A 23,418-nucleotide genomic window follows, 5' to 3' on the forward strand; every position below is an offset into this window, starting at 1 on the left:
GAAGTACCTCTCCCAGAGTGTGTCTTCATTGGCCAATTGGGAAGTCTGGTTTGTGTCTAAGCCCTGCCATGTAAAGAAATGGGCTACCATAGGTTGCCCTCAACTGCAGGGCTTAAATATGTTGAATGGAACTGAGTGACCCTATCAGTGTGCCACCAATGGGCAATTCCTCACTGATTACACTCTTATACCAAGGAACGCTGGCTGTTGTAAGAGTCTGGTGCTATCCAGTCCCCGTTTTGGCAGTTCTGCCCTTCTAAGGTACTGAATAAGACATGGTCAGACTGGGCCCACACACCATCCAAGTGCCCACCATATGCTAGAGCAGGCACGGACCAAGGCATATGCTTAGCTTCCCACCACACTCTGGCTTGCAGACATTTAGAGATGGAGGGGACTCCACTCCTTCATTTTGCAAAGGAGGAAACTGAGGCTGAGCAAGCTTCAATGATTTGCCCAGAGTCACACAACTAGTATGTGGCATCATAGATGGACTCAAACTCAGATCTTCTGGATTCTCTCCTTTACATCCTACTGCCAGACTGTGAACACAGCAGAAATTTTCCCCCATTTTCACCCTGAAATAAGATCCCAGGATATAGAAAGGTTCAAGAGTGCAGTCACCAATGCTTAAAAAAAACCAGACAAATAGATAAACAAAACTGCAATTTGATGGTGTTTATCCCTGGGATTTTTCCAAGCCTGGGGGTGCTGGGGGAGACTCCTTGCCATCTCGCTGACATGCTCTGCTGACGTCTCAGCTTTCCTTCTTGGGAAGCTGACACTCCTTCCCCCAGTTAATTCATCACCAGAGTAACGGATGAGCATCCTTTTATCCTGTAATTAAATTTAATCTACTCTTAGACTCACTCTTTTGATAGCTCTATCTTTTAAGCTATGCATCATGCAAACACCTTGCTGTAATGATATATTAGGCCAATAAGGAATGCATGCGTCAGTGCAGTGACAGGGCTGTGATGAGCTATCAGTGCAGAGAGAACTCTCCTAATTGTCTAAAGATTATAAATGGGGATGCTGTCCTGGAGTGGCAGAGGTTTCAGGGAGAATGCCAAGCAGATAACGTTTAGGCAGACCCTGGGGAGAGGGCCCCTGAGGGAGCTGCTGCAGGTGTCTTTAGGAGTTAAAACCACAGCTGGCCCATTTGTACTTCAGTGAATCTGTGATCTCTTTAGAGTGAATACTCCCTACAATGGTGCTGGTAGCAACCCATTCCCACCTTCTCATGTCATTCTCTAGTCATTCTTGTTTGTTTGTCTGTTTTTGTTTTTGGCTAGGCAATGGGGTTAAGTGACTTGCCCAGGGTCATACAGCTAGTGAGTATTATGTGTCTGAGGTCAGATCTGAACTCTGGTCCTACTGACTCCAGGGCTGGTGCTTTATCCACTGTGCCACCTAGGTGCTCCTCTAGTCATTCTTTATAACTAGAAGTGAGCTAGCAGTCTTCATAGAGATCCCTTGGCATTATGTAGATATCACTTCAGCACACAGGCTATCCATTGACTATCTCCAGCTCTCACTCTATCTTCTTTTCTGATCATGCTTCACTTTGATTGTACACTAGAAGCATAGGTTATTATTTCACTTAATCCTAACAACAATCCTGGGAGGCGGTCCTATTTATAATCCTCATTTTACAGTTGAGGAAACTGAGGCAGCCAGCCTTGCCCACGGTCACACAATAGTATGTGTCTGAGGCTGGATTTGAACTCAGGACTTCCTAGCTACCCCTTGGACCCTGGTCTTTGAGTAAGATTTCTAGTTAAGGGAGAAGCCACCAGCAGAAGCCACATATGGATGAGACCTGCCTTTTCTCCCCCCAATCCTCAACCTGGATTCATTCTCATTTAGCCTAAGGCATGTGGATAGATTCTCAACAATAATTCATGACTCATTTAGCTCCTGTTTTCCCGGTTCCATTGTGATTCTAATCTCCTTTCAAACTGTGTGACCTAAAAGGATTATTCACTCATATAGAGATTAGAATACATTTTATACAAAAGAAAATGTAAATTGAACAGCTATAAAGTCAAACGTCCTGAGAAGTCGAGCTACTATTCCAAGTACAACACAGAAATTCCCCTGGACTCCATTACAATGAAAACAAAATCAGCAGTGTTGGCAGCTTTCAAACTTCTGAGTTTAGTAAAGTCTGAATTCTCAACTCTCTGACCAAGACTTAGCCCTAAATTGAAGCATATTCGCCCACAAGTATATACAGAGTCCAGGAGAAAGTAGATTCAGACTTAGAAAACCCAACTCTCAATTGCCAAAATTCCATGTCTCAGATTTGTGGGGTCTTTATGAGGCCTCAGGTAGGTGAAGTATAGCTTTCTACTGGGTTTCTTTTAGGGTCCTGAAGCTGCCTTTCCCCAACAGGTCTAGTTTGTCCTGTGCAGATGCTGCTATTACAGAGATTTTGTTAGACCTTCCATTGGAAGTCCCAAATCTCCCAGCCTTTCAAGGTACGTAAGGTCATCCTCTGGTCAAGGGAAGGGGAGGAGACAGAGGCTCTTTCATCTCTCCTTTCCCATCCCTGCCAGGTGATTCCTTCTCAGGGAACTAGCCAAAACCTCTCTCTCCCATAGGCTGCAGTGACCTGCCACTGTAGTCCTAGGCTCCCAATTGACCTGCTGTTTTATCTAGACCCTACAAGGTATTACTAACTTTGCCCAACCAATCCCAATATACATACCTCTTGTATAGTGTCATTTCATTTTGTCCAACAGTTTTCATTCCTTCCAGATTTCTTAGGGACTTTTCTACACCTAGTTTAATACTGTAGATTGGTTGATTGGCTGATTCAATAGACCCTCTATCGAACAAGTCATAGACTGAGCATTAGCCATTCCTCATTCACTAGAGAGACAGATACCTCTTTCTTGCCATAGTACTTAGACACTCTCTTCTCTATAGAAAAGAACAAGCAGCTTAATGAACCTAAATCATTTTTCAGTGCTGCCCACAAAGGTCAAAGAAGCATCTATGGAATTAAATTTCCTTTGAAGTCTAATTAACTTTCCTGTATCACAAAGAAACCATACTAGAATAGTCACCAGAGAGGGTGTATGGTTATGGTCTGCTGTGAGAATAAGGAAATCGAACTGAAGGATTGAGCTGGGCCAGCCTTGCCCATCCTCACCCCCACCATGTCTGCCATGCTCTCCTTAAGTCCCCACAATTTCCCCAACATCATCTGCTTGCATTCTGTTGTCCAAGTTAACAACCACTGAAAAAGGAGGAGAGGAGAGGAGAGGAGAAGAGGGCAGGAAAGTTCTCCCCTGAATTATTAGAGACCCAGAAAAGCTGATTTCAGAATGACAAGGCAGGGCTTCCTGGGTCATTCTTCTGATTAGAGAGAGGCTATGAGTGTTTGTACCCAGAAGATGGCAATCAGAGCAGGGAACATAAAAATGATCTCATTTGTCGGAACCTTAATGAGAATGGGAAATGTGGAGAGGCTGTGAATCTGGAGGAGTGGATCTCCTTCAGAATTGTTGATTACCTGACGTGGAGAGGGTCTGTGGAAAAAACTCTGAGGGACAGGGGGAAAATGGATCTACCTCTTTCTGACCCTCTTAGGTCTAGACTGTGCATGTTTACCTGTTGTATTTTGGAGGCCTCTTAGCCCCTTTGTCTCTTTTGGGATCCCTAGAAGGGATCATAGGATCATGGCCTTCGAGCAGGAAGGTCATTGGATCTAAATCCTTCATTTTACAGATAAGAAATCTGAGACCCAGGGAGTCAATAGAATCGTAAATATGGAACTTGAAGGCAGCTCAGAAATCATCTGGTCCTCCCCACCCCATTTTACAGTTGATAATACAGAGGTCAAGACACTTGTCCAAGGTTGTTTAAGGTCAGAGGCAGGATTTGAACCCAGAGTCTCTGACTTTAGAATCAATGCTATTTCCACCCGGTTGTACTGAAGATCAAGGAAGAGAATATGGGATATCTAGGAGCTGGGCAAGGGGGAATACAACTTCTGAAATGATTCCCAAAGACTTGGTGTTTCTTCAGAAGAGCGAGGTAGTGGTTATTTCTAATGAAAACACCCATGAGTATGGCTAGGTTAGCATTTCTGAAAAAGGCTTGTGGAAAGGGAGGCCCTTGTGTTCAGCAGGAAATGGGGAAAGAGAGAAGAAAGAAGAGGAAGAGAGAAAAGCTTGAGAATCCTAGAGATGAAAATGGCCTCAAGTATTATCTCATCCATACTTTAAGAAAGAGGAGTGGAAAAAGAGGGATCCAGATTATTTTATCCAAGGTCTACCTTTGAAGGCATACTAACCAGCTCTGTGAGTAAATCACTTAAAGTCTCAGTAGTCCAGGCGACTCTCTGACAATAAATTATAGACCAGTGGCTGGGCTGCCCCAATAGGGAGAGTTTGCACAATAAAAGATCCCCACACTAATGAAATCACAAACTCAGAGAACATCAACAAAAGAGGGATGGAAATAACCCTGAACTGATAGCCAGCACCTGAAATTACCTTGTAAACGCTCATTGATTGTGTTAAAATCATGGTTTTGCTACTAGCTAGAAAGAGGTTATCTCTTCTCTGGCCTCAGTTTCCTTCTCTGTAGAATGCAGGAGTTGGATGAAGCAACTTCTTATGCTGCTACCTAAGGCTGTGGTTAGAGGGCTAGACTTGGAGCTGGATTCCAATCCTGTCTCAGACACCAGCAAATCATTTAACTTCTCTCAGGACTCAGGTTCCGTTGCTTTAATAATAGCACCTCACAAGGCTGTGATCAAACATAGTAAGGCACTTTGGGAACCTTAAAGAACTAACTAAATGTTAGCTTTTATCAATCAATCAATCAATAAACATTCCAAAAGCACCTACTGTGTGCCAGGCATTTTGTTAAGTGTTGGGGATATAAAAAGAGGAAAAAGACAGACCCTGTCTCAAGGAGCTCATAACCTAATGGGTAATTATGGTAATTATCATTACTCATATTCTATGAATAAAAAAATAATGCTTTGTAGTTAACCCTGAGTTAACCGGATCCAACCTCATTATCTAAGCTTTTTGATGAATCAGAATTTTACTATATTAGCCCAGTAGTATTTTAAGTTGCTCTTTGCTGCATGGCTGCAAACTCCAAGCCAGAGGTGGAGAACCTGCGGCCTCGAGGCTACATGTGGCCCTCTAGGTCCTCAAGTGCAGCCCTTTGGCTGAATCCAAACTTCACAGCCAAAGGGCCACACTTGAGTACCTCGAAGGTCATACATGGCCTTGAGGCCACAGGTTCTCCTTCCCTGCCCTAACACAACTCAGTCCTTAGAGAGTTAAGGTTGCAGATGACCCAAGGCACAATAAATAAGCTCTAACATGTGACTAATGATGAGACTTGCATAACAGAAATGACCTTATGTTTATTTATATTTTTATATTTTTGGTATACAATCATATGTGTATACCTTATCTTCCCCCATAGAACAAAAGCTTCTAGGGGTCAGGGGCCATTCCATCTGTATCCCTAATCCTTAGCATAGCACCTGGCACACAGTAGGTGCTCAGCAAATGTATATTGATTGACAGAGAAGTGGCATAAGAGTTACTGTCCAGGAAATACATGATCAGGAAAGGAAGTCAATGGTTCAAAGAGTAGGGGGAGAGGGAGGGAACCACTGTTGATGAAGTGTTTACTCTGCATCAGAAATATTATGTCCTCCGATCCTTACAACAACCCTGTGAGGTGCTGTTATGATCCCCATTTTACAGTTGAAGAAACTGAGGCAGAGAGCAATGAGGTGATTTGCCTAGGGCTGCATAACTAGTTATTGTCTGAGGACATGGATATTTATACATAATAAAAAGGCCTGGACTGGCTGTGATTGATGACCTTAGAGAAAGGGCCCATAGGATGTGCTTCCTTTTTTTCCTTTGTCTCCCCAGCACCTAGCACTTAGTAGGCACTTAAGGAATGCTTGTGGAATGATTGACTAATTGAATTGCTGTCTTGACTTTCCTACTAACTAGAACGTCATTTCTCTTTTCTGGACCCCAGATATCTCCTCAGTAAAATGAGGGGTTTGAACATTTAATTAAAGCTCTGAAGCTGGAAGGTACCTAGAAGCCATCTTGTCCAAATCCCTCATTTTACAGGGAAGGACACTGAGGCCCAGGGAGTTATATGACTTGCCCAGAGTCACACAGGTAATAAGTAACCAGGGCAGGATTTGAACCCAGGCCTTCCAGCTTGGGAACTGAATCTCTTTTCACCATCCACACATACATATTCACATACATGTGTGTACATATAGCAGGGCCCTCAAGCCTCTGACAGTTATTTCTTCTCTCATTCCATCAATTATTTCCATAAAGTGACCATTCCTTTTCAAACCCCTGATACATTCTTCATTGCTCACAGAATCATTTTCCTAAGAACACAAAACATTCCATCACTCCATTCTAGCCATGCTATCTCCCAGGCGCCTTTCATACCCTTCGGTTTTACAAATGGAGAAACAGAGGACCCAGCTCTTGCCTAAGGTTATATTAATGAGACTGGTCCACAGTCTAATAAGTAAGCTCACTCACTTCCCCAGGCTACCCTTCCCCTGCTGCCATATTGTCATCTTGGAGAGGATGGCTTAACAATGGAAATCACTCCTTTCCAAAAAGATTACAGGATGTGTTTTCTTATTCCCCCCTCCCACAAAATTACAGTCATTTGTAAATTCGGTGATGGATTTTTCCCTTCCCTCAGTCCTGCCCTTCCCTCTTAATTATATTTCAAAATGCTGATTGAAAATCTGAAGACCATTGAGAGTTAATAGCCCCAAAGTAGAGGTTCTGCCGTATCAATTTGTGAAAAGCTGTTATCAACCACTGAGAGCCCCCTCAGTCAAATTATGGGAGACGGGAGCTGAGATTTCGGCCATTTCTCTGATGGAAAATTATGGGTTAGGCTCCACAGAGACACATGGCCAAGGACCAGACCCCTAGCTCAGACAGTCCAACTGTACCCTTGGGTCCTCCGTGGACACAGCTTATGATGAGAAAGGCCCCAGATTTGAGGGAAGGACAGTTTCTAGGGCAGTAAATCTGTAATTGCTCACTGTGTTGGAGGCCAGAGCAGTGGACTGGGACCGGAGAAGGAGGAACGGATTGCTTCTCTGACCCTCAAACTGGGCCAAGGGGCCTCTACTGGCAGGATTATCAACGCAGCCCAGGCTGCATCTCTGAGCCCAGTACTACGAGAGTAGCAAACCCATTCCTCCAAGATGAGAAATTCAGGGAGGTTGCCAGCACGGATGACTAGTTGACAAATCCAGTGAACAGCAGAGAAAGCTTCATTTCCAGGGGAAACGTAAGGACTTGGAGGAAAGGAAAAAATGGAGGGAGTGGGATAGACTTTGCATCATGATAATATATAATGTATGACTGACTACCCTGGCCCCATTGCCTGAAGGCCAAGAGTGCAGCCTCTTACCCCTTCCCTGGGGTTCTCCAGTGTCCTCAAGGGAGTTTGGAAAGTGTCTAGGCTCTCTGGAAATGTCCAGCGCCCACCGATGGTGTTCACTTCATTGTAGGGGGTGGGAGCTCTATAACCACAAAACACTAAATGATGTCCCATTTAGCTACCGACAGAATAAATACTTACATCAAAGGTATGATCACAAATATATAAATTGACTCCCTGACATATGGGGCTATGCCACTTCAGACTCTGAGGAGAGAGAAGGGTTCATAGTTTGATTCATTTCCTAAGTAGTGCAATCCCATGTTCTGACTCTAAAGTCCTCCTCAGGCTTGAGTTCCAGGGCCCCTGGATTTTCAGGGCTGTCCTGCTGGGCAGACTGGCTCCACCCTCCTGCCTGAAATCCTGGATCCAAGGTCACTGTAACTTGAGCCCCTGAGTCTGGTGGGGTCCACTGCCAGGACTTGAAACTGAGGAGGACAAAGACAGCAGAGAAGAAACAACTACCGTAGGCCCATTTCTTGGGGTCTAAAAGGAGAGACAGGAGGATCCCTTTCCCCACTCAGTTCATGGCACCCAAAAATGGATGAACTGGCTGTGATCTTCACCCTCTGGCCCAGCAAAAAAGTTTCTAGAAAAAAGAGAGCAAGACTGTCAGGGTGGCCCTTGTGAAGATGTACCCGAGCCAGTTGTGGGCCTGGAGTCAGAGAGACCCAAGTTAGAAGTCACTAGGGCTACTCAAGGACCCACCCCCTCTCTTATTGGCACAGAAGGTTGGACCTGCTTTGTTCCTGACCTGGGCCTGTGCACTCTTCTTTGGGCAACCTGGTGCCCCCCTGCTCCTCAGAGCTCATCCTGATAGTAATAATAATCATAATTGTAATGCCTACATTATTGCAGCTGCCTGATCAGCTTAGCTGTCTGTAGCTCAGAGCTCCTGAGCTCTAGAGATCTGCCAGTCTCAGCCTGGTAGCCTTGGCCCAACCCTCTCTCTCACATATATGCAGCATTCCACACCTGTAGCTTCCCACCTTTAAGCTCTACTTCTAAAAGCTTATGTCTCTGTCTCAGGGAGGTGGATTGGAGGAAGAGAAATTGGAATTCAAGATTTTAAAAAATTATTGTTAAACACTTTTTACATGTAATTGGAAAATATTTAATGAGACAAATAAAAATAAACACAAAAAAAGTCTCCTGCAAGGACATCAAGTCTCTTTCCATACAGACTTAGCCTGAGGGCCCCCCGCCCCCACAGTGGGTGACATCATTCTTCACCTTCCGCCCAATCCCCTTTCTGGGGGTCCTTTGACTTCCTGCCATGTTAGCATTCCCGCCTGCCTTCCCAGCCACCTCCCAATTGTCTCTCTTCCTTCCCTTAGATCTTACCCATCTCCTCCCCCCACCCCACCCCATTCCCCTGGTCCATGTTCTCTGCTCAGCAAACTCATCTTGTGGATTTGCTAATTGGGTGTGAATGTGCCGCCTCCCAAGCAGCACACATGCCTTTAACCTGGGCTTTCTGGGGATGTGCCTTCCCCCAAAGGAGTCGGGACTTCAGAGGTGAAGGCAGGAGAGAAGGGTGGGGAGTGTAGAGGCTCAGTTGCCCTCTGTATCGCTCTCATTACCCTCTGTGCAATGTGTTGATCCCAGGTTCCACAGGACGGGGTGCAAGTTTGTATTGGGATTGGAACGGGGCATCCCTGTGCCCTTACAGGGAGCTTCCTGCTGAAGAGGGGAAAAGGACAGACTGATTCGATTCAGCTCCAAACGTATTTCTTGGCGCATACTCTGTGCAGGACAAAAAGGGCAAAAAAGATCAATTCGAGGCTGGGCCTGCACTCAGAAGGAAGGAAGCAGGAGAAGACGATTATAAAGAAAACCACCGTGTGGCTCAGAGTGGCACGAGGTCTGTAAGACGTGGGATAGATCCAGAGCTGGAAGGGAGGTGGAGGACATCTAGTCTAATCCTCCCATTTTACAGATGAGGAAACCGAGGCCCAGATCTGGGGACGTGATTTCCCAGGTTCCCACAGGTCATAGCAGTGCCACGATTTAAACCCAGGTTCTGTGGGGCAGCAACATGGAAGGAGTCCTGGAGTTGGGGTCAGAGAGCATGGGTTCATATCCTGGCTCTGCCTTATGCTACCTACATCATAGCATCATTGTGAGGCATAGATGAGATCGTCTACATGAAGCCATTGGCAAACCTGAGAATTCCCTATTTGTGTTAGCTGCTATTATTATTATTGTCATCATCATCACCATTATCATCATCATCATCATCATCATCATCATCATTATTATTATTATTATTATTATTATTATTATTGCCTGGGAAGCTGGGAGAATAGCCATGCTCAGAACTGGGTCTTCTGCTTTGCTCGAATCAGTTCATGTCTGTCTGGCTACACTGTCAAGGTTTTCTCTCCCCAAATGACCAGCTTGGTTAAGATGAACTCTACACAGTGCCAGGAAACTGAAGGAGGTTTATTTGATTTAAATACACACACACATATTTAGTAGGCCCATGAAACCTTTGTTCTGCAGAACCACAAAACTCAACGTGCGGCTTTAAAATGCAGGTTTGCACACACTTATAAATGAATACATTCACTCCGAAGCAGGTGTAAATCAGTGGAAATCGGCAGTTTTCCCTCTAAACAGAAGCTGCAGAAACCTCATTTCTCATGCAGCCAAGGCTGCTTGGAGTATTGGCTTCTGGTTTCAAAGTGATGAAACAGATATTCAATATTAAAGCCACCGTAAGCCCCAATTTTATGGACAATCCAATGGATTTCCCAGCGGGCCCAGGCTCTTCCATGACTGTTTGCTTCCTGGGCCTTATTTATCTGGCTGTAATTGGCAGTAGACAGCGCAGCCAATCTGTCCTGTCTGCCCAGGTTGGTAAATGTGGGACAATAGCCATGTTTGTCTCTTAGATCATTACAGACAGAAGGTTCATTTTTTGTGTTCTTAGTATGCCCCTCTAAGGGAAGACTAATTGTATTTGGAAGCTGGCTAGTTTTGAGAAAGATACTTTTGCTTCCCCTAGCGCCAAGGGCTTTCTCTTTCAGGATCAGTGGCCAAGCATGTGGGAAAATGTGAATTTCCAATGATGGCAGTTTCCTCAATGTTGTGAGTGGCCTCCGGGGTTCCCACATGGTTTCTCTCGATCTGGAGGCACTTTATGAGGCAGTGGGCATACAAATAAAAAAAGTGAAGTGTTGAGCAGCAATGTCGTTAGCGGATGGCCACTTTCCTCTGTGAAGCAGAGGGACCTCCAGGAGTGCCTTCCTCTGATTCGTTGCCATGGCTCAGAGGTGACTTTATGTCCTGAAAGGCCATGCTTCTAAAACTAGCTATGTGACCCTGGGCAAGTCACTTCACCCTGTTTGCCTCAGTTTCCTCATGTGTAAAATGAGCTGGAGAAAGAAATAGCAAACCACTGCAGTTTCTTTCCCAAGAAAACTCCAAATGGGGTCATAATATAAATGGATAGATAATGCTCCCTCTCTGAACACCAGTGAAATTACAGGTTGAGATACGCCCCCCAAAAAAATCCAAGGAACAGTTTTCCCTAGTATGAAAAGCTTTATCAATGCATTGAAGGATGATATCTCTTGAAGACCATCGGCTAAGTCACAGTGAGGTGGTGGTCTGTGCTTTTGGAAGGCAGAACTATAGGGAGCTGAAGCACAATGATACAGGGGTCTTTGATGTAGGCCAGCACAGGAGGCAGCGTAGATCCATCCTTCATAAAGAAGAGATGATGAAATTGCACCAGGAGGAAGGACGCCAGACTCAGACACTGCCATCACTAGCCATTTCCTAGAGAAAACTGCTTCAGATCCTGTCCCAGCTTCACTAATTAGAAGCAGATCAATTGAAGATAGCCTCCATGCTGGCTGACACTTTTTAAACCAATCTGTTTGGTCCTGGAGGAGACAGGCTTTGAAATGGGTTTCCCATTCTGCAGACTGGGACGGGGTCACAAGGGCCACAGAACTGGGATGTTCACATCTGTTTATTCGTCCTGGTATGTGCATTAGTGTGCCTCTCTGGGCCGTCTCTCCTAGGATTTGGAGCTGCAGATTTTATGTATGTATGCTTAGGGAATGGGGATCCTGTTATCCTGTTTGTCTGTGAGCCAGCCTGCTTAGGTCACGTGGGGCCCAAGCCTGCAGTTCTACTTAGAATCATAGATTTAGACCCTGAAGGGACAATAGAGGTCACTGAATCCATGCCCCTCGATTTACTAATGAAGAGTTGTTGTTCAGTTGTGTTCAAGTTGTGACCCCATTTGGGGTTTTCTTGGCAGAGATAGTAGACTGGTTTGCCATTTCCTTCTCTAGCTCATTTTACAGGTGAGGAAACTGAGGCAAACAGCGTTAAGTGACTTGCCTAGGGTCACATAGCTAGTAAGTCTGAGGCTGGATCTGAACTCAGGTCTTCCTGACTACAGGCCCAGTGCTCTATCCACTGCACCATCTTGCTTTCCCTAATCATTTCCCCAATAAATGGCAAAGCCATGATTCCAAACCAAGTCTTCCAGTATCAAATCCACCAATGTTTCCACTGTGCCAGAGGATTCCTCTCATTTCTCCAAATGGCAAAACATAACTTTTTGAGCAGACTAAAAGTCACCCATTCATAGGATCACTGCCATCAAAGAAATACAAATGGAAAGAATGACATTGGCCATTGAGTTCAACTTGTTAATTTTACAGATAAGGAAACTGAGGCTGGGGAGGTCACTTGACTTATTTTCTCTTTGGTCCATTCACATAGCCAAGTAACCTTTCTGTGGGATAATAACTCTAACCTAGTTCACCATGGCGGGCATCCCACTAAGTGTCAGAAATGCAATAGTGTATGAACTAAATCAGCTAAAACTTTAATAAGCACAGCCAAGTGGTGCAGTGGATACAGCACTGGGCCTGGAGTTAACAGGACCTGAGTTCAAATCTGGCCTTAGACATTTACTAGCTGTGTGACTCTGGGTAAGTCATTTAACCTCTGCCTCAGTTTCCTCATCTATAAAATGGGCTGGAGAGGAAAATGGCAAATCACTCCTATATCCTTACCAAGAAAACCCTAAATGGGATCACAAAAAGTCAGACACGACTGAAAAATGACTAAACAATAACAACTAGTGTCTCTCCTTAACTGCCCTCAGTAAAGAGCTAATACTGTCGTATTGAGGCATAAATAACTGATAACAATGTGATTCTTTTCCAGTGATTTTAAAGCATTATAAAGATTTATCCCAGCCTGACATCCGTGTTATACTCAGATATGATAGACAGGACTTATCCTAGACTACTCTGATGCTCCATGATGGCATGAAAGATAACTCTGAGTTCTCAAAGTCAATCATCCAGTAAACATTAATTAAGCATCTACTGTATGCCAGGCACTATTCTAAGTGCTAGGGATATTAAAAAAAAAAATAAGAGGAAAAAGAAAGTCCCTGTCTTCAAGGAGCTCACAGTCTAGTGGGAGAGACAACAGATATATACAAACAGGCTATCTGCTGGATAAATAGAAAATAATGGAGAATTAAGAGGGATTAGGGAAGACTTCCTACAAAATGTGGGATTTTAGCTGGGACTTGAAGGAAGCCAGGAAGTGGAAATGAGGAGGGAGGGAGAGGACCAGACGTGGAAGGCAGCCAGAGAAAATGCTGGCTATGCCCAAGCTCTGACAGATTCTACTCAGGTAGAAGGGCTTTGAGGATGTTCCCAGAGGAAGAAAATGGGTCTAGGACCAACTTCACCAAGTATCAAGGGGCTCATTACCAGCAGCTTGACTTGAGCTGAGGAGGAAACAAAGGACCTGAGAGGTTGAGGAGGAGCGTGTTCCAGGTGTGAATGGCAACCTGCACAAAGGTCTGGAGGTGGAAGATGGAGTATTTATTGTGTGTGAGGGACAGCAAGAAAGACAGTTGGATTCATGCAGTGCATTGAGGGGAGAGATGTATATATAACAGGGCTGATAGAGTAGATTGGAGCCAGATTATGTAGGCTTTAGATGCCAGAATAGTTTATATTTTATCCTAGAGTAGGGAGCCACTGACGCTTCTTGAGTAGGGGAGAGTTATGATCAGATCCAAGACTTAGCAATATCACTTTGTTAGCCAGAGGATGGATTGGAGAGACCAGAGACTAGAGACTAGGAAGCTTAGACTGGAGGTGACTGGACTAAGGTCACAAGATCAGAGATCTAGAACAGGAGCTAGATTAGTCCAGTCCCCATAATTTTTCAGATGAGGAAACTGAAGCCCAGAACAGTTGACTTGCCCAAGGTCATGGTGACAGTGAGTTTCATGGGTGGAATTTGAACTCCCATTCTCAGACTCCAAAGGTGATGTTCCTTCCAAGTCATGGATATATGAAGGGAAAGAAAGAGATGAAAATGACAGATATTATAGAGCTCAAATTGACCAAACTAGGCAAATGATTGGATCAGAGGAGGAGGTTGGAGAGAGATGAAAGGAAGATGTCTCTGAAATTATGAACCTGGAACCCTAAAAGGTAGTGAGGCCCATGACAAAGACTGGGAAGTCAGTCTGAGAGGGACAGTGTGGAAGAGCGAAACACTCATTTCCATTTCGGACACGCTGAATAATCTTTCCTCCTACTCCCATTTCTGACTCCACTATTTCTTTCAGCAGCGCCACCATTCACCAAAGTCTCTGATGATATTTTTGACTCTCCCGCTTTTCCTCCCCTCTCACAACCAATCACTCATCAAGTCTCAGCCATTCAACCTGCCAACTATCTCTCTAAATCATCCCCTCCCTTCTGTTCCCACTGCCCATCATTATAGTGATCCATCATCACCTACTTTGACTTTTGTCATAGCCTCCTAGTGGGTCCTCCCATCGTCATTCTCTCCACATTCCCATCCATCTTTCCTCTTGCCACCACACTCATTTCCCTTCTTCGTGTTCCTACTCAAAAATCTTTAGTAGCTTGCTTTTCCAAGTTCATGTGACTCTTTTTTTCTGGGCATTCAAGACCCTCTACAATCTGAAACTATTGGACCTTTCCAGCAGAGGAATTGATACACCTCCAAAATGCCACTGTGATACTTGGCAGTCACCTAACTACCCTGGGTCTCTGTTGCCTCATCTCTAAAATGAGAGGGCTAGACTAGGTAGGTCACTTCCAGTTTTAGATCTAAGATCCTAGCTATATGACCTTGGGTATGTCATATAACTTTTTGCGTAAATTCATGCGTATGGGTAGCTAGGTGGTACGGTGGATAGAGTCAGGAATATTCCTCTTCATGAGTTCAAATCTGGCTTCAGATCCTTACTAGCTATATGACCCTGGGTAAGTCACTTTGCCTCAGTTTCCCCATCTGTAAAATGAGCTGGAGAAGGGTATGGAAAACCCTTCCAGTATCTTTGCCAAGAAAACCCCAGATGAGGTCATGGAGAGTCAGACACAACTGAAAATGATTCCATAGCAACATGCATTCCTGTTGCCTTCCTGATTTGATTGTAAGCTACTTGAGGGCAGGACTTGCTTCACTTTGGTCTTTGTATCCCCAGCACCTAGTACCATGGACATACTTTCTAAATGCTTATTGATTGATTGGTAGCCTTCAGACTGACAATACCCATGGCTCCCAATATGAATTCCTTCCTTCCTTTAAACATCTGGGTCACAGATAGGCCCATTTAATTAATGTTCAAAATGCTCCTTGCTCATCAGCTGGAAAATTCACCATTTCAATAAGCACCTGGGTCTCTCTCTCCTCTGAACTGCAGAAGACAGCCTGGTGTCATTCATTGCTTTTCATTTAGTGAATTTAAATCTGATCAAATTTGGATTGGTAGCAGGAGGAGCTTTGATTTTCTCTCCATGGAAATGAGTCCCTCTTTTGCCTTTCATAATTGCTCTGGTCTGACACTAATTTAGAGCCAAAGCATCTAAGATCTGGATCTTTCTTGAGAGCAATTAATCAATTCGATGTCATTATTCTCTGAGAGCAAGATTCCCTAAAAGGCCCAGGGCCCACCATCCCTTGCTCTCAGCAATGGTAGCTGCTCTCCTGGCTCAGACTTGGTCAGGACATGAACTCCCAGACCTCAAGGAGGGGTGGGGGGAGTCCCCTGTGTCAGCAGAAGTGCCATCTTGTTCGCTTCACAGATAAGAAGATAGCCAGGGTAGGTCTGTGACTATGAGAGGTTGAGAAATGAGTGAAAGGAAGAGTAAAGGAAGTTTAAACAGCATTTTCTTTGAGTTTGGTTGGGAAGCAGATAGAAAAGGCCTGGGTCACCCAGCTGAATGAAAAACTGGCTCCATCAGTTCCTGGTAACTACTCCCAGCCGCCATGATTTTACCTGAGGACCATGTGGGGTATGGCCGCCAGAAACCAAGGACAGGTGCAAACTGCTAATTCATTCATTCAACAAATACTCATTAACATTAACAGGTGCCATTTATGTAACACTTTAATTTAACAGCATTAAAGAAGAGATATTGACATCTACTTTGCCATTATACTCTAAGGACCATGGGACTTCTCCATCTGATTGCACATCAGTCCTTCCATATTTATCATCTCTCCTATTAAAATGGAAGTACCTTGAGAGCAAAGGGCTGTTTTCTATTTGTACGCCCAGTGCTTAGCATATAATAAATGTTTAATTAATGATTTATTCGTTCATCCTCACACAACCTTATGAGATTGGTGGCATTATTATCCCCCTTTAAGAAATGAGGAGATTTGAGATAATTAGCTTCCTGATTCCAAGTCCAGCTATGTGCTAAGCCATGTAGCAGCCAACATGCCACGCGGTGAGCCTTGTATTAGACACTGGCGGAGACTAAAAGGGCAGCAAAGACACTCTGTCTTCACGTAGCTCACAGTCTTGCAGAAGAATAAGACACCTAGATGAGGACCTGTAAGGTGCATTTTTTTCGGGGGGGGGGGGGAGCTGGAGCGTTGATTTCATCATTATAGGGAATGCCTAGAGAGAAAATGCTAACTGAAATTCCGCAGGGGATCTTTTGGGCAGTTCCTTGTCTTAGAGAGTTGGGTGGAGGCTGAGAAGAGAAGGGACCTGCCCCCGCTTCTCCCACCCCTCCCTCACCCCTTGGCTAGTCCCAAACCTGGATCATTCTCACAGCCTGCCCCCTCTACTCTTACTCAGCTCCTGCTAAACGGTGCTGGAGGAAGTCAAACCACCATCTTGCCTGGGTCCACTTCCAATGATGTAATTGGGTAGAGCCCTGGGTAGGGAGTCGGGAAAACATGAATTCAAATCCAGCCTTATATATTTAAAAAGAATAGCAAGTTGTACATAATAGATTTGCAGTTTCATGTGCAGTCATCTTTTTTATCATTTGCATCTATGTGTGTGGTTTTTTTCCTTCATTCTCAAAGAGGGCCATGACATCAGAAAGATGATGACATGACTTGCAATTGAATTGGATTTGAATGAGGGAGGGCTGTATGGAAATGCTTGTTTTATTCCATAAATTAAAAATAAAATAAGTTTAAAAAAATCCAGCCTCCAACATTTACTTACTTACTAGCTGTATGACCCTGAGCAAGTCACTTCCCCTCTGCCTCAATTTCCTCACCTGTAAAATAGAGATAATAATAATAAGCACTTCCATCCCAGGGTTGTTGTGAGGATAAAGTGAGAGCATGTGAATTATATTAATGCTGGTTTGTTGGTATTGTTGTCCATCTCAGCTGGACCCCGCTTTGCAGCAAGGCAATTCTGTTTACTCTTCCATAATTTACTCAGCAGCTAGGGGGTTCAGGGGCCCTAGAGTCAGGAGGATCTGAATTCAAATATGGCCTCAGACACTTAATAACTGTGTGACCCTGGGCAAGTCACTTAATCCTGTTTGCCTCCGTTTCCTTATCTGTAGAATGAGCTAGAGAAGGAAATGGCAAACCACTCCAGTGTCTTTGCCAAGAAAACCCCACAAAGGGTCTTGGAGAGTCAGACACAACTGAAATGACTGAAAAACAATGCAATTTTCTCTCTAAGGTCACTCCATTGTGACCATTCCAAGGTATTCTTCTTTCTCTAAGCCTCCCACAGGACTCCTACCTCTTTCCTCTTAACCAAAGGCTTCACCTCTTCATCCTCACCTTATACATTACCAAAAAAGTAGGCTATTCACTGTGAGCTCCTTCACCCTTATCTTCCTTCTCAAAATCCCTTGATATGATACCTCATTCTGTCTCCCATTGCTGTGGTCTGTGTTGAAAAGATAACGCTTTCCTTCTCTGTCTGTGCACCCTGTCCTATCTTCTCTAGTAGATCCTTTCCATAATCATCCCTTTTTCTCTCTAACCCTCATCTTCTCCCTGTTGCCTGTCTCCACTGCTTCCTACACATATTCCCAAGTTACTCTTATCCTCAAAAAAGGTCTTCAGTTGACCATACCATCCTCCCAAGTCACTGTTCTCTCTTTCCTCCCCCTAACAACCAATCTCTTTGAAAAAGCTGTTGAAATGTATTAACTCTTCCTCATTTATTCCTCAGCACTTTGCCATCTGGCTTCTAACCTTCTCATCAAAGTCCTCGGCATTGTCCAATGCTTGAATATCAGCTATCAGTGAGATGACATTAAGGAAGATGTATTGCCATCTATTGGCCACTGTGCCCTCAGGAAGCTTTCCATCTGGAAGCCTTCTATGTGTTTTGTCTCCCCATCAGAACACGAGCTCTTGGAGAATAGGGACGATATTCCATCCAGCTTCTTTCTCCAGGGTTTCCAGCGATCTTAATCTTTTCATTGCTAGACCCAAAGGCCTCTTCTCCATCTTCATTCTTGTTGATCAGTATTTGACCACACCCTCCTTATTACTAATGTGTCACTAGGTTTTCACAGCCCTACTTTCTCCCTGTTCTCTCTCTCTGGCCCCTCCCCTTCCTCCTCAGTCTCCTCTGTTGGATCATATTTTTTGTTGAGGATTTCATCTAACAAAGGAAATCCCTCAGGTCAAGGGATTTGAACTTGGGTCTTCCCAGGTCCAGGACCAGTGCTCAGAACAGAGAAAAGACATGGTCCTATTGGAAAACAGTATATGTGAGGGGAGTGGGATGGTTTTTCTTTTCAACCAATGGATTGGCCTTGGGCTGCTCCAGCTTAAAGATGTAGCAGTGCTATTGTTCTGCAGGTAAGTGCTGGATGTAACTGGTCTCGTGTTTAGGACATTAAAGCCATCCTTAGGATTTCCCAGCTTTGCTATCCAGTGTTATTCAGCTCAACCAGTGTTGTTTCCCCAGCTCACCCGCTACACCAGGGAAGGCTTCCTGCACGTGGGAGCTCTTGGGACCACTACCCTCCTGCCAGACACCCGCTGCCTTGTGGACAACTCCAAGAGCCGCTTCCCCCAACTTCTGGACTGTGACAAGGTCAAGAGCAGCCTGCACAAACGCTGGAATTTCATACAGGTCGGATCCTGTCCCATCCCCTCCTCAGCACTAATTACACCTGAGTTTGAATTCTGCCTTAGACATTCACTAGCTTTGTGGCCCTGGGGCAGTCACTTAACCTCTTTCAGACTCAGTTTCCTCCTGTAAAATGGGTATAATAACATTACACCTACTCCCAAGGTTCTTGTGGGGATCAAATGGGACAAAACACAGACTGTCTCAAATCTTTTAAAGAATAAAACTGCCCTAAGACTTTGAAGACATCCTGCATATAAAATGTCTTTCAAACCTTAAAGCCCTATATAAATGCTACTATTATGATGAATATTAATGTGATTATTATCATTATTTCTTTCTGAATTGTGTGAAAAAATATAGTCTAAAGAGGTGATGACTTTGCCACGGTCACATAGTCATATGATTCCCGGCCAATCAGAGCCCAGGTTCAAACCTAATTCTCCTGGCTCCTAACCCAAAGCCTTTTTTTCCTCTTCTGCATCATGATGAGTCATCATCCTGGGAGAATCATTTTCAACATATCAGTATTCCATTCAGCTTTCATTCTGAGTCCACTTCTGGATACCACATTTAAAAAAAAAGCTAGAAATTCTTTGTGGGGAGGAATGGCAATCTGGGAGGGAGGAGGGGGAAGGATGCAGGGGAATATCTTGGTGAGACAAAAATAAGGGCCATCAATAAAAAATCTCTTTTTAAAAAAAATCCTGATGCTGGTGAGGAAAGAGTGAGTAGATAACTCAGCTCTGGGTTCAAGAAACAAACCCCTAGGAAGCCAGCATGATGGCAATACAGCGTCGCGACTCTGACATTGACTCTTTGTGCAAATTATGTGGGGAGGTTGGCCATCTCCCCTTATGCTGTTGCTAAGCCTATGTCTCTCCTTTCGACCTCTCTCTTTTCCTCCTTTTCACCCCTCTTCTCTCTCTCTTTCTCTCCCTCCTCTCTCTCTCTCTCTCTCTCTCTCTCTCTCTCTCTCTCTCTCTCTCTCTCTCTCTCTCTCTATATATATATATATATATCTTTCTCTCCCTCCCTCCCTCCTTCCTCCATCTCTTTCCTCCTGTTTCTCTTCCTCTCTCTCCTCCCTCTATTTTCCTCCATCTCTCTTTCTTCCTCTCTCTTTCTCTCCCTCCCTCTCTCTCTCTCTATCTCTCTCTTTCTCTCCCTCCCTCTCTCTCCCTCCCTCCCTCCTTCCTCCATCTCTTTCCTCCTGTTTCTCTTCCTCTCTCTTCTACCTCTATTTTCCTCCATCTCTCTTTCTTCCTCTCTCTTTCTTTATCTGTTTCTGTTTCTCTCCCCCTTCTTCTCCTCCTCCTCCTCCTCCTTCTTCTCTCTGCAGAATGGAGCAATCATGAATAAGGGGACAGGTCGCTGCCTTGAAGTCGAGAGCCGGCCCAGTATCGACCTCATTCTCCGAAGCTGCACAGGGCAAAGGTGGACAATTAAAAATTTCATCAAATAGAGAAGGGGAAACTGGGGAGCCCTGCCCTCTGGAACCTGCCTTGGCTCCCCCATGCTCTCTTTGAGAGCATGTATCTCTTCCAGAGTGGGAGAGAAATCAAGGGCCATGCAGGGGCTTTGTTGGCCTTCTGGTATCTTCTGTGGGGCCACTTCATCTCTCATAGGTGGGGAAGCTGGGGGGAGGGGTATCCAGTCCCTGCCTCATTCTGCGTCCTTCTCGGAGTCTCATCAAACAATGAAGCTTCTTTTGGAGGGAGCCCACCTGCACCAGACAATCCCTTGGATGGGCTTGCTCAGAATCACTCACTGGGGCATCTCACCCTTGATCTAGGAAAGCATCCTTACCCTCAGCTCTCAGAAAATTGCTGCTGTGTCTATGGCCAGGGATGCTGATAATTCAAAGGAAGGAAACTGCCCCATCAGCCTCTTATTTCTCCTTCTCTTTTCTCCCTTCTACCAGCACACATACACACACACACACACAGCCACACACACACACACACACACACAGAAAAAAAAAAATCCCTATCCAAAGAGACAAAGAACATTCTTTTCTTTGGATCAATTGCTTATATCACTTCTCTTTTAAGTATTTTGCTGCAGGAGCTAAATTCCACCTCTGTTGTGAACGTGGTAGTTTGGTCTCTGCTCCTCAGCCTTTCTGAAAGAAAGATGTTAAGCCCCTCCCTAATCTGCTGTGCCTCATCTGCACGCTAGGGAAGAAACCAGGGCCTTCAGCTGGCCTTGGTCCTGAAATGCATCCTTGTCCCCGAATGTTCCTTCTCTGTAAAGTCCTTCCAAATGGTATCTCTCTCTGCTGCTTGGCCCAGCTTCTGATGGATGTTTCCAGAGCCCACCCAGACACACGGCCATTCAGTACGACCTTGCCCCAAACACATGACCAGAAGGAAGCCAGGGGTTCTGGGAGCTTACAGAGTAAAAGCTCACCACATGGGTTCTGCCAAGCTGGGCCTCCCCTTGTTTCTTGGGGCTTTTTAGCCCCTCCTTCATGGAAGTAAAAAAACCAGCTGGTGACAGATGAAAAAAGATATTTCTTATCTTAACTTAGGTGGGAGAAGGAGAAATCAGCTTTGAAAAGCCCATATCATTGGGTCTCAGTTACCTACAGGCAATCAAACTGTAATGCTCCAGGTGTTTGCCGAGCAGTAACTCTGGTAGCATGTTTCTATACGTTCTGGAGGAAGAGGAGGAGAGGGCAGCTCTATACCCCCACTGTGAGAGAGGAGTTCTGGCTCATCATAGCCTGCTCTACTATCTGGAACCTGACCCACCGAGAGAAAACTGGAGACCTCAGTTTCCCATGTGCCCTCAGGAACCTCAGGATCTGGTGCTCAGACTTTATCCCAGAACCCTGGGGCTGGGGCCTATACAACAGCCCCATAAGAGGCCATGGGACTACGGGGCTGTGCATTCTAAAGCTATTCTATGCCTGGGTCTATACTTCCATCCCAAACTCTGCTGAGGATGGAGAAGGCAGTGATTTCCTGTCTTAGGAGTAATAATTTTTCTGATGCCCTCTGGTTAGGGTACACTTATAAATTAAAGTTAATATATATGTGTGTGTTTGTATGCCTCTGTGTGTCTGCATGTGTGTGTGTGTGTGTGTGTGCGTGTGTGTGTGTGTGTATGTGTGTGTGTATGTGTGTGTGTTTAGGACATGTAGGTCTAAGTGCCGCTGGGTTTGCTGCTTCACCTTTTCACCTGGCTTGGGACAAGGACACCTGAGGCAGCATTTGTTTGGGTGGGTGAAGGCTCCCCACCCAAGGCCACATTTGACTGGACAGAAACACAAGTCCCCTCTGTGGCACCTGATTATGTGGAGAAAGCTGATGACAGCCTCAGGCTTGACAGGACCCCTTAATATCCAGTTTCCCACCTCTTCATTCTCTTTGCTCTGTTTTCCCCACCCCAGGAATTGCATCCCTGTAGGAGACCTGAATTGCCAAGTGGGGCGTTCAGGGTACAGTTGGACTCTTTCTTATTAGCTGTTGCATCATCCCTTGTGAAATAAACCTGTTTTAGCACATACCAAAATCAAGCGTGACTGGAGTTTGTATCTTGGGTATACCCTCCTGCTTATTGGTGGTAGGATGGGAGTGGGGCGAATTTCCTGTCAATTCAATCCAATTCAATTCCCTGCCACAGGAATGACCACTATGATCTGGGCATGGGGTAGTAAGGAAACAAAAGGGAAAGGATTTAGTAAAAGTCAAGAAGAACAAGAGGAGGACCATGAAAAACCATGATACAGTGGAAAGAATCCTGTGCCTGGAGTTAGACAGCTCAAATCCTGTCTCTGACGCTTACAACTTGTGTGGCCTTGGGAGTAAATGGTGCTGGGTGGTCCAGTAGATAGAATGCTAAGCTGCTAATTCAAATCCTGCCTCAGACACATACATGTTTGACTTGGAGCAAATCATTTACCTCTGCTTCCGTTTCCTCAACTGTAAAATGGGGATCATAATACCACCTACCTCACACAGTTGTGAGGAACAAATGAAATATTTGTAAATCACTTAGTACATGTCTAACACATAGTAAGCAATTAATAAATGTGTCTTCCCTTCCTCTTCTCCAGGAAGAGGTGGGGTGTGGGTGCGTAATCCAGGAAGCGGTACATTACCCCTCTAACTAATGAATGGTGAGTCTACTCAGGGGGCCCACCTTCCTAACCTTGTGAAATAGGCAGCAAAGCAGGAATGGGGGGGAAATAGAGAACTCAAGCAAAGACATGCAGGACCTTCCCATACCTCCCCTCCTCCCAACTCCATCCCTGCAACACCATACTGCTCCTCTCCCCACCCAAAGTACCCAGCAAATATCCCTATACATCAGTGTCCTTACCAGACCTGCCAGCCATACTAAATTGGGCCTTAGTCCTGCTACACTTCTTCATGAAGACTGAATATTCCAATTCATCTGCTATCCACAACTTCCCCTATGATTAGCACACTCCTTATTCCTGTATTGTTTAATCATTGACTACCTAGGAGTAAAACTATCCCCAACCCCCTCTTCTCCCATCACCATCTTCTTCAACCCTACCATACCAT

General features: G+C 44.9%; 1 protein-coding gene across 2 annotated transcripts in view; it reads left to right on the top strand.

The window, feature by feature from the left end:
- GALNT17 (polypeptide N-acetylgalactosaminyltransferase 17) overlaps positions 1 to 22,389 on the top strand; it is a 434,680-nt gene extending 412,291 nt beyond the window's left edge. For both annotated transcript variants that reach the window (XM_027862449.1, XM_027862450.1), the window contains exons 10-11: positions 18,716 to 18,883; positions 20,223 to 22,389. In XM_027862449.1, the coding sequence (XP_027718250.1) occupies positions 18,716 to 18,883; positions 20,223 to 20,345 (291 nt within the window). In that variant the 3' untranslated portion in view covers positions 20,346 to 22,389. The remainder of the gene's footprint in view (positions 1 to 18,715; positions 18,884 to 20,222) is intronic.
- The last annotated feature ends 1,029 nt before the right edge of the window (positions 22,390 to 23,418 follow it).

Source organism: Vombatus ursinus, unplaced genomic scaffold, assembly GCF_900497805.2.
Source record: "Vombatus ursinus unplaced genomic scaffold, bare-nosed wombat genome assembly UNPS02014768.1, whole genome shotgun sequence".
Taxonomy (NCBI): Eukaryota; Metazoa; Chordata; class Mammalia; order Diprotodontia; family Vombatidae; genus Vombatus; species Vombatus ursinus.